The 12,105-nt window shown below is 43.2% G+C and overlaps 1 protein-coding gene across 2 annotated transcripts in view; it reads left to right on the top strand.

The window, feature by feature from the left end:
- The first annotated feature begins 1,375 nt into the window (after window positions 1–1,375).
- Window positions 1,376–12,105, top strand: part of NINJ2 (ninjurin 2) — a 42,219-nt gene continuing 31,489 nt past the window's right edge. For both annotated transcript variants that reach the window (XM_059472544.1, XM_059472545.1), the window contains exon 1: window positions 1,376–1,558. In XM_059472544.1, coding sequence (XP_059328527.1) covers window positions 1,526–1,558 — 33 coding nt within the window. In that variant the 5' untranslated portion in view covers window positions 1,376–1,525. The remainder of the gene's footprint in view (window positions 1,559–12,105) is intronic.

Below are 12,105 nucleotides of genomic sequence, written 5' to 3'. Positions count from 1 at the left end.
TTTCCCCTCACCTGCACTTCCCTGCAGAACTCAAACAATCACTTCAGTGATAACAAGAAGCAGGGACCTCAATTTTCATTCAAAAATAGGAACCTTGGTGGTGGCTTTTGATTATAGAATCAGCCTAATGGTTCCTGATGGGCTTTCAGCCTCAGGCCAAACCCTCAGGATGAAATGAGCTGTATCCCAGCCCTGTTTTCCTGTGTAACACTAGCCCAGTCCCTAAACATATCTCACTGCTTCAGCTCATACATCCATACATTAAAAAAAAAAAAAAAAAAAAAAGCTGTATAAGAGGAATGCAGAGAGGTTACATTCATCAGCACTTTGAAATGAACTTGCAGTACTAAGCACTAGTATTTTCACTGCAAAATGAGGCCTTTTGCTGGGAAGCATCAATGCAACAGGATCATCTACTGACAGACTTGTCAGCACTTTTAGGCAGGCTGGAGTATTACAACACACGTTTGGCTGAGCTGTTTAAACAGAATATATTCCTTACCATAAATTTTCTATGCTACTGTAACTACAGAAATTCTCCTTCAAAAGCCAAACATGCCCACCTGATTTGCAAGTAGCACAAAGTAGCACTTTCTTTAAAATCTAGAGAATTATTGCTGATATTTCTGCCTGAGGAACCCACCTAATAATAATAACAACATGTTTTTCCACACTGTGACTTGATTCTGGCTGCACACATTTCCATTCCAGTGTCATTCACAGTTGTTTTTAACTTCAGCGAGAAGCAAGTTTTCATTTCAGCTAAAACCAGACATATCAAATTCAAGTTTAAAAAAAAAAAAATGTTGGGGAGGGAAAAGGAAGGGCATTTTGGCTGGGGAGAAAAAGGAGAAGAAGGGACTGTTAAAAGAATAAATTTTCTCCGAGATGTAACACTATCTTAGCAGCAGCAGCAACTAGCAGGCAAAACTTGGTGGATTTTTCTTCGCCTTTTGGTTTTTCATCTGTAAGTTCTGCAGTGAACTGGCAGACACAACTTTTGTGGATTTTGTTTTTTCGCCTTTTGGTTTTTCATCTGTAAGTTCTGCAGTGAACTGGCAGACACAACTTTTGTGGATTTTGTTTTTTCGCCTTTTGGTTTTTCATCTGTAAGTTCTGCTGTGCGCTGGGGAGGGAGGGAAGGAGGGAGGGAAGAGATTGGGATGGCTGTGGCTGCTCAGGCCACGCCAGGAACCTCTTGGTACCCTGGCAGCATCCCCAGCTCCCTGCCCGAGTGAGCTCATGGGGCTCAGCTGGGCTCGCAGAGGTGGCACCACGCACACGGGTGCCATGGAAAGTGTAAGAGGGCCACTTGTTCCAGGGCTGGCTGACAATGAGGAGCCGCTGGCAGCCCCCGTGTCGCCCCCAGGCCAGGCCAGGCCATGCCAGGCGGGCGGATGCCGGCACACGAGCACATGAATAGCGGGTCTGTTCCAGCAGCTGCGCCCTGCCCGGCTCAGAGCTCCGGCAGCAGCGAGCGCTCCGCTCCTCGGCCGTGGGGACAGAGCTGGGGACACGCACAGGGATGGCCTCGGACAGGGACAGCGCCAATCCCCACGTGAGTCTGCCTCGGGGATACCCACAGTTTGGGGGGGACGTGCACCGCTTGTATCATTTGCTCCTCAGCTTTGGCAGTGAGTTTCCTTTGAAAACTCAGTTCTGCTTTTTTCCTCTGCTCCCCTTTGAAGAAAAACCAGTGGCAGGATGTCTGCTGTGTTCTGCCAAGAGCAGTTATGAGCCTTTCTCAAAAAAAAAAAGAGGGTTAGAAGAGGGATATTACTAAAAAGAGATGCTTTTTAGGGAAGGAAGGGTAGGGGAGGAAGAGATTAGCCTTCAGCCCTCAGAAGGAGGCAGCACAAACTCTACAAGCTGCATAAGTTTGATCTGCCCCTCATCTCACAAAGCCTTTCTCTGTTTGGCAGAAAGTTCTCTCAATCTGGAGAGGAGAAAAAGAAATAAATACAAACAAAGAGGGAGTGCAAAGGCCAAGGTTTCCTACGTATGGTTTACAGAGAAACAAAACTTCTTGGTGAAGCTCTTTCAGTTCTCTGTGTTCCTGCTCTGAGTGTTTTTTAAGAAGGTAGAAGTGTTCCTACTCCGTTTGTGTTTTTTGAGAAGGGTGTTTCTTGTGTGCAGCGCGCGTTCTCAGAAAGGGCAGCTACCCAAGGGTTGGGAAAAAGAGAGGAAATGGAATCAAAAGCCCAGATCACAAACACCCATCAAACCTCACAAGTTCCAGTCCAGATCTGCACTTCAGACAGCTGTGAAGGGAAGAACATGAAGCATTGCCTAGGGCACAGCTTCCAGCCCTGAGTAGGTGGTATAAGGGTCCCAACTTTGCAGCTGATTTTTATGTCTGAAATGGTCTTAATCATCCTTAGACTTGGCAGTGGGGAAGTCACTCTGGGGCCATAATTTTTGTTTCTTTAGCCCACGTCAAAGAAACTAAAATGGTAAGATTTGTGCCCTTGGAAATAATCAGGACAATGTTCCTTAACTAGAAAGAAGGACTGAGACTCCCCAAACCTGCAGAATGTACCTCCAGTGAGATATTGGGTGTAGAGCAGCTTTTGAAGACCTGGGAGCTACTATGCTCAATAAGAGACACAATTAGTGAGGAAGATGCACAGGTAGCTATGACAGTGAAAATGTACTTTGTTAAGACTTTATTAAGGGGGAGATAAATGTTAGTCTTTCCTACAACTAGACAATAAGGGGGAAAATATAGACATCATTAAGCCAGGAACTGATGGTAAAGAGAGGACAAGAAAATTATGCTAAATAAAAAGTCAAATTAACTCCCTGTATGTTAAATCACTCCACTGAATGGAACATTTCAGGTCTATAATGAATTTCAAGTCCAGGTATAATAGATGGAAAAAAAATTAATTAAAAATCTTATCGACCACTGCAAAATTTTTGGTGTAGAGTTTTCTCTTTCAAGCCACCTTGAGTTCAAGTGAAGAGCCAAAAGTGATCACACCAGCATCTTTGGCCTTTACAATACTCAAATAATTAAGTCCAGAAGGCCAAAGGTTCCTTGAGTTGCCCGACTAAGGAGAACATCCCATCTGTTTCCAGAGCAGGGAGGTGTGGAGTGTGCACCACTACAAACTGCCCCAAAAACAACTGTGCTGCTAAGGTTTCCTTTCATGGGGAAGGCAGCAGGCAGCACAAAACACAGGTGAATGCACACAGACTCTGGCAGGCTCACGATCAGGAAATTCACAGATCCAGGAGAGGGAGTGTTACCCACTGCTATAATAAATTAAACCCCTTAACCAAATGAATCTAGTTTGGTTCAGACTCCAAAAGATGCAAAAGCATAAGCTGCAAATGGACCAAGAGCTCCTCTGGCTTCAATCTGTTGTCTGAAAACTCACAAAGAAGCAGGGTTGACCCAGTGAGCATCGAGGCATGAGCTTGGAACACCAGCCATGCGATTAACACATGAATAGTGAGCGCCTTCTCCAAGACTCATTTATCAAGGAACAAAGTAAGTTGTGGGTACAAGGAGTCTCATGCATACCTTTACTATCACATGTAATTTGACTGCAAGCCAACCACTTTATTCTATAAATAAAGGCCTGAGTGAGCCTCCTTTGAGCTCTCCTGGCTGCATGATTTCCCCTTGCACTGTGACAACCCTCCAGGCTGCCTCTCAAAGCAGAGACCTTTTACCAGCAGCAGATCTCTGGTAAGTGATTGATACTGCACAGAACCCTGTGGTATGGTAACTTTGATTTCTGCCCTGGTACCTTTGATCTTATCTCAGGAACTGTTGTTTTTTCTTGGTAACTTTTACTTGCACCTCGGTAGTTTCAAATCATTGTTTAAATGATTGCGCTGTATAATAACTGACTTGCCATCAAATATTTTTACAGCATTATATTAAAATCACTTTCACAAATACCTTTGAAGATGATTCTTGAAGTGATCTAAATCCCAAATTGTTTGTTCATGACAAATTGGTGTAGTTGGCAGAGTCCTGAATCAGGATTCAGGACAATAGCTGAGACAAGCAGAGAGTCCTGTAAATGATGTGACTTGACAAGTGTGAGGTAAGGGGAGGAGTGGTCAGTGGAAGAGGAAAAAAAAAGTGGTTTTCAGTGGAAAGTACATTTAAAAATCCTCCTTTTAGTCCCTGCTCTGAGCAGGGAATGCAGAGCAGCTATCTCCTTGGCAGTTTCCAGCTGTGGGTTTGGGAAGATCTCGGGGAATGTGCACTGCACACTGTAACTCCTGACTCACTGCTCCTCAAAGAGCTCCTGGATGGAGTAGCAGGAACAATCAGGAAATTGACTATGATACAATACAGAAATAGGAGTTTGTATTTATAGACTGAGGGTCCTGTGTCTCAGTCACAGTTCCCTCCTAGCATTTCTTACTCAACAGGGACAGGCTGGGCGGGTAACTCAATTTGAAACAACGGAGCTTTGTCCTCATGTAGGAGACAGCAGGAGAAGGAAATCAAGATTTAAGAAGGCTCTAAGGAGAACTGGTCAGTCCCCAACGTTTTTTGCTCATTCTGAAGCATGAACAGGAGCTCAACCAGCAAAACTGAAAGTGTCTGTAACAGGACTCCCACATCCAGCATGTCATCAGCCTGTGGAATTTGCCATCTCCTGGGGCAGGTTAGGAGGTCAAATATTGGGGCGAGCACACATAGAAAAGAGGTCGAGAGGTCCAGTAACAATATTTACAGTTATGCAAGCTAAAAAAGGTACCTTCAAATTCCATAAGCCAATAGCAGGATAAAAATAAATATTGGAACTTTTCAGCTCCCTACAGGCCCTGGCACAATTGCTGACCACACTACAAGTGGTAGCTCGTATTAGAGAAATTAGACACCAGCTCTCTGGAAGTGGCACCTATGACTGCTTTTTAACAGCAAGAAGTGTCTCCCATTAATCCACTTTCTCCCTTACAAAAATTCCCTTGTTCTGTGTCTTTCCAAGGAGTCTGCTTTCCCATTCTGACTTCTAGGAAGACCAACAAAACCTCAAATGGTGTAGAGAGAGGTGCAAAAAGGAAATGGTGCTGAAATAGAAAAAAGCCACAAGATGTGCAGCTTTACTTGGTGTATGCCAGCCAGTCAAGTGCTAAGAAAATAAATAAAACAAGAATGAAAATATTTCAATTAAAAATATTAATTTACCTATTAAAAGGTAAAACTTAGACATTATTTAATCTGAATTATGCATTTTTGTGGTTTCCAAGTGAAACTTTTACCTTCCTCTATTGAACACCTGTCATTGACAAGAAACCAGGCAGAAAGCAGTGTCCTGGTGAGGTATAGCAGAGTACATCCTGAGATAGCTGGGATCTGAGAAACACATTTGGGATGGAAATAAAAAAATCCAACAAGACCCCACCACCAATTTCCTTTTGCTTCAGGAAACACAGGTTTATAAATTAGAAGTATGGCTTTGATAGAAACACTGGCTGATTTGCCTGTACTTGTTTATGCTATTGTCCCCCTGACTTTTTGTCCAACCCTTCCAAGAGATTTGCAGGGGGAAGAAGGGAGGAGGGAGCCATGCAGGACACTTCTTTCAGCAGCACAAGGCCCATTAAATCTGTTCAGCTCTGTACCTCAGCTCATCATCTGACATTCCAACACAACCCTGTTTCATTGGTGATTTAAGCCAATGTCCCAAACTTTCAATGGGGATGACTGAGACAACATCATTCCACCACTTCCAGCCCAGCAGCTGATACTAAATGGCTCCATAGTTTTATTAGATTTATATTTTTATGTTTCCTTGCAGTTACCTTCTGTACAAATGGGATTTGTGCTGGATGAAATGTCATCCCTGTTCATACTGCAAAAGAGGTTCTATATTGTATGTTGTGTCTTTCTTTTTATAGTTTCTTACTCTTTGGATAAAAAAAAAAATTACAATCCTCTGGGATGAGAAGCAGAAGTAATACCTCACCATTTAGGGAATCTTTCATACTTCAAAAGTAAAAAGAGTAAACAGCTAAAATAATCATTCTGGAAAACAGGCCCTACACTGAAATTTTTTTGGCAGGAGTTGCTTCATGAATACCTTGAATGGAAAATACATCTGTGGAAATAAAGACAGGTTTACAAGTAACTTGCAAGGGAAAAAAAAGATGTAAAGTAATTGCATAGTTTACTTCCAGTGCTCAGTTTTTGACCAGATCTACAGCAGGCAGACTTTAGAAAGAGATAGATATTATTTGGACAAATAGAGCCAGCTACAGGTCTAACAGTGTGGACTTTTCCAAAATGCCCACAAAACAATTGGAAAGTCCCCCTTTACCACAGTAAATCCCATCTCTCACATCCCCCTTTCAGTCTAAATCTGAACACACAGAGAGTGTGCTCACAGCTGGGCTGGACTTTCAGTTTTTGGTATTTTGTGGCTTTAACTTGTGCTGCAAGGCTGTGATGTGCTTACAAGTTCCTGGTTTGGGCATGTATTCAGTAGCGTTACCTGGGCTCTGTAATTTGGGCTGGATAGTGAAAATCTGCATTGAGAAAGAGCCTTTCAAGGAGAAACCTAAGTGCTGCAGAAAAATCCATTTCTGTGACATTGTGGATCCTTGTACATTGTGTGCAATCCAGTCATCAAGAGGCTGAGGAGCTCATCTCACTGTTTGTAACTAAACTAACTCAGTTACTCCAACCTTTCAAGCAGGATCCCACTCCCAGGGTTACATTTCATCACCTACACCATTCACATAACTCCCAGGGTTCCACTCCATCTCCTACACCATTTATCTGAATACTAGCAAAGCCGTTTCAGAGAGATAAATTCAAAGGAAACTGCCCACTTTTTGTCAGGATAAAGTTCTGCTTTGCTGTCCTGCAGTGGTTCCTGGGAGGATCCCACACCTGTCCATGACTGGGAGTGCATGGCCATGTACAGACAATAGAAAATCTCCTTTCAGTGGCAGCTACCCCTCACTTCAGAGCAGTAATCTGAAGGTTCAGGTTTTGGTGTAGCCAGTGGAGAAGCAGGGAAGGCCCTAACACTAACAATGATTGCTGTCACCAGTGGATGCCACCCAGACTGCAAGATTTCAGGCTGCTCCCTGAGAGCAAATCCTTTACAGGGCTTGGGCAGAGATTCACTGTGCTCCAGTCAGTCAAAAGGCAGGTGTCAAACAGGTTATTAGACTCTGGAGCAAGAGTGACCCTCTGCTTTTCTTCCCCAGCTGCCAGGACCTGAAAATGTGTGCAGCATTAGCTGTGCTGGTCCCAGAAACCAGCAACACTCACACCAGAACACAGACAAATGTGTCACAACGAGCTGAGGAGGAGGAGACTAATTCTTGCAATCAGTACTAATTAGTTCTTGGTTCTGTTGTCAGATGTGACATTTCCCCTCTTCCCTTTACTTTCCTCCTGCCAGCTCTACCTGGACATGGCCAGATTTCCCTCTTGGGGTGAATATTTGCTTAGGCCCTTCCCAAACATAGGGATAATAGTATTTTTATCTTGAGTTTTAAGATATCTGGGGAAAATGAGGCACATGTGGAGTTAAATAAACCCTTGGAGCATCCTTACAGCAGTGGCTGAGCTGGACCCTCACCCTTCACCTTATGAGGGTTGGTGAAAGAAAAGGAGGAGTCTGAGGGGCAGAGCCTCAGAGAAAAAGGAAAACAATTGTTATCTCATTTGCTTCTCCTGTGTTGTGCTCACGTTTGTTTGGAGATTGTTTCATTGGTTTCAAGTGGATTGTTTTGACTTAATGACCAATCAGTGTCAAGCTGTGTCAGGACTCTGGAAAGAGTCACAAGTTTTCATTATTCTCTTTTTAGCCTTCTGTAAGTATCCTTTCTGTATTCTTTAGGATAGTATTATATAGTATAGTATAATATAGTATAATAATAATATCATATTAATATTAAATAATAAAATAATATAATAAAATAACAAAATCATAAATTAGCCTTCCAAGAACATGGAGTCAGATGCATTGCTCCTTATTCTGTCTGTAAACCCCACAAATACAAGACGTGCACATTGCAGATTTGAGTGCACAAGGAGTTTTGGCTGCAGTGAGTAACCATAATCCTGGTTATGGTGGTGGCAGCACAGCTCTCCTGTGTGGCCAGCAGTAAACCACTGAGACATCTTTGTGGCTGGGAATCCTCTGCAAAATGAAATATCTGTTAAAACACAGCTAAATCGGATTTTTCTATCTTTTGTCAAATAGTTGCCCTTCTCACTTTTATTCCATCCTGTGCCTGAGAGCTGATCCATGAACCTGCTTCTCTCTGTTTGCCCCCAGTTGATACACAGGTACAGCATTTTCCCCTCATTTACCACAGAAAAAGGAAGTCCAAGTCACCCCCTCTCAGCTCTTTCTGTAAAATCTGTATTATTTTGCTCTGCTTCTCTGCTGAGAACCAAAAATGGGCAGCACTTCAGGCATACAATAAGCACACACAGAAGTGTGGGCTTCTCCAAGTACAAGAAGGGTGAATGGGCATTTTCACTGCCATTTCCCTGTGAGTCAAGTGTTTATAAAACTGTCTCTGGGGAAAGGCAATACAACAAGTGAGCTCTACTACTGTAATCTAGACTGCCTCAGGTATGTAAACATGGAACAGAAACTTTTGAACTGGACACCAGAATGATGGAAGGGCCCAAGTGCAGAGGCTGCAAGATGCACATCAGCAGTTACCATACACCTTGACACACTCCTTTGAACTAGCCAAGCTATAATTCCCGGTCAAATTACATGAATCAGATATGTGACTCTGTAATTACAGCTGTGAAAACCATTATACACAGGATCTTAGAACTTTCTATCCAAAATAACCCTTGGGGAAGAAATTTCTCATTAAGCTGCTTGGGTCAAGGTTCAGTGAGTGCTGGAAATTCTGGGGGAATCCTGTTGGCAGATTTAGAGAAACAAGAACAAGAAAATGAGATCATGTTTTGGTTTGTGGCTTGTTCATGCTCTCATGGTTTTTTTCTTTATTTGCCCCCTAATATTTATGCATATTTGCAGGAGGTCTCTCTTTTGCAGAATACTATTTTGTGAGATTTAAAAGAAGGCCCAAATTCACCATAGACCTTGATTATGTGTCAAAAATAACTGCTCCTACCAATCTAATAAGAGCCAAAGGGTGGCCAACCATTCTTCTGTAACCTATGTTTTACTGAAGGACTATTTTTGCAGAAAATAACAGCACAGAAATACTCTCCCAGGACTTGTGTGAGAACCAAGTTATTCTGTCCCTAGTTTTCCAAGAGTGCTATGAATATCAATGAATTTAATTTCACAATCTCCACGTGGAACAAGAGGTGTTTTCCTGGCTATTTTACAGATATTAAGTCAAGGCAGAGATGGTTAAATGAGCCCTGAGGTACCCAAGGGCACACCAGTGGAAGGTGACAGGAAATCCTGAGCATCTCTGGATGGGCAAATTGCCACAGAGCAGCATTCTTTGGCTCCATCTTTGTTCTCACAGGTTAAATTCTTAATCTCCATCAATTCTTGAAGGAATCATTGGAGATTTTTTCAGTCACCAGAGAACACTCTGTTACTTTACACAGTGCAAAGAAGAGCATTAACTGAAGCTGTCAATAGGACACCACCCATAACTCCTTCCCCTGCTGAATGCTAACTTCAACAGCCATTGCAAACAAAATTTTGACACACTTTCAAAAGTTCAGGCACACACAGCTGTGTTTGCACCTCTTTCTTGCTGGAACCAGAGTCACTCAACCACACTGGTGTAGGATGAAACCCCAAAGCCAAAGTGAAACACACTGAAATACGTTAAACAGAAATTCTGACTCAGAATGACCATACAAGTTCTTGATGCAACTTTTCAACTTGAACTTTGCACCTCCTTCTGGCTGGTTCAAGACGAAATGTTGCTGCATGTCCCTGCGTGATTTCAGGCTGTGGCCACACAGTTTTTGCTGACTGGAGCTGGAGCAGGGAGGTTCATCCTTCCTCATCACCACCATCAATAATTATTGCTCCCTCAATGCAATGCTCAAAGCAATCACTCTGTCAAGACTGTCTGGGCTAGGAAACCTCTATTGCTGAGTGTCTAAGCTAACCCAGATCATTGTGAAAGAACTTGTTTCAGGAATATGTCTGGACACAGACAGAAATAGCAGCTCCTTTACATCTATATTACTGCCTTCATCTATATTACTGCAATGGAATAATGGCTTGAATTCTGGAATATTTATTATTATTATAAGAAACATAATTATATTGTTACAGTTGTGGTTATGTTAGCTGAAGATCTAGTTATTCCATGATTATCAGAAGACAACAGCTACAAATCTGGGTTCTTCTTCACTTAGTTGTATAAAAGAAGGCAAACAGTTAACAGCTACAAATACAATAAAAATTATTCCTACAGAACATTGGCACCTGGGATTTTTCTCATCTTTTACCCATGGTGACACCTTGACTGGAAATCCACACTGATCAGGGAGACACCCAGCAAAGGATTCATACACTACAAGAAAATTTTCTGCGCCGCTGTTTTGTTTTAACCAAACCAAAGATTTGAGCTCCATCCTCACGTGCTGGATTCTTGGGAGCTGACTCTGGCCCAATTCCTTAGCCAGCCCCCACTTTTGGCACGTGGTTGTGAAGAAGTTGCCGAAGGGAGCTGTGTCAAAGGGCTTTTCCTCTGCTCCTAATGGCTCCACGTACAGGCTGGAGGAATCTGAAGCGCTCACGAAATGTGGTTTCTCTGCTGGTGTTTGCTGTTCAGCTGGCTCAGCAGCTCAGCCATTTAAAGCCATTGTGAGTGGATTTAGCACTTGTGAAATAATGCTGGCCTGTTCAGACCCACAGAGGGATGGGCAAAGTCCTCTGGTACAATAAAAGCCCCTCTCACCTCCTTCTCCTGCCTGTGAGGAGCTGGGGTGCAATGGAGTTTGAGGGAGAAAACTACAAAACTACTCACACCCAGGTGCAGCTACACAGAGATCAGGTGGAAGAGACATGGGCCTACCAAAATATAAAAAAAGCTAACATGTTCAGAGGAAGGAATCACTTCAGTATCAAAGAAGCAGAATAAAAGAAAAAAAAAGAAGAAAAAAACCCACACCAAAACCTCACTGAGTAAGTAGAGGGAGCAAATAATGGAGAAAGAAAAAAAAGAGGAGCACAGCCCCAGAAGAGAGCCCCAGCAGGGTAAGTTCCATAAAATCACATCCTCTGAATGCTAGTAAGCCAAATTGGGGGAATAGATACAAAAAACAGAGTCCCAGAAGTCTCTGGGACCAGAAACCAGAGAAGATGGAGCACCCCATGTCCTCCTACTTTGAGCTACTGCATATAGCAAGAGGTGTGCTTCATCCCTGAGCTGTCCAATGCCCAATTATCCTGCTGAGACCATCAAAAGAAGGAGATAACAGGCACTCTGCAGATCTGTATCCTTGTGCAGAGATTGATCTCAGGCCCAGGCTCAGACAAGCAATTCAAGAGCAGATGGCAACAGGTCTTGGTGGCTACTAATTAGATTGGCTTTTGGTCAGTGATGTGGGGTTGAGGAGCCCTCTGATTCATTCCCAAAGCTCTGCACTGCCTCCAGCCATGAGCCTACAGCTGAGTTATGAACAGGGTCAGTCTTGCAGTGTGCAGTTTTTTGCCAGTTTTTCCAAAGTGGCAGCTCCCTTGCAGGTCCCTCTCTGGAAGGGGAATGGGCTCAGGACTCAGCTGTTGGCCACTTTGGTGTTTAGGATGTTTAACACTCGGGTGTTTAGGGCCAGGGTGCTTCCTCTTGCCTCACTCACACTGCACAAACAGGGACATTTTCCCTCCTGTGGGAGCAGCTGACTCAGACCCTTGGCCAGAGGAAGGGAAAGGTGTCCCTGTCACGACCAACAGCAAAGAATGGCTAAAAAATAAAAAGATGCGTCACTCTGTGGCTGCAAATGATAACAATACATTCCTCTTTATCCTGATCCAAAAGCAATTTTTCCCTTCCTTTGTTCCCCTCCCTGTGTTTTCCTATCTGCTGAGAACGTGTTTCTCAGCTAGGAGCCCAGTCAGTCTGTTATTGGTGTGCCTAAGATCATTTTCACGTTCCTCCCATTTTTTTGTTTTACATATTATCAAATGACTTGTGAAAAGTGAAGTTCAG

The sequence above is a fragment of the Ammospiza nelsoni genome, chromosome 5 (assembly GCF_027579445.1).
Source record: "Ammospiza nelsoni isolate bAmmNel1 chromosome 5, bAmmNel1.pri, whole genome shotgun sequence".
NCBI lineage: Eukaryota > Metazoa > Chordata > Aves > Passeriformes > Passerellidae > Ammospiza > Ammospiza nelsoni.
The sequence above is the reverse complement of the archived record's forward strand: the minus strand, read 5'-3'. Positions and strand labels throughout refer to the sequence as shown.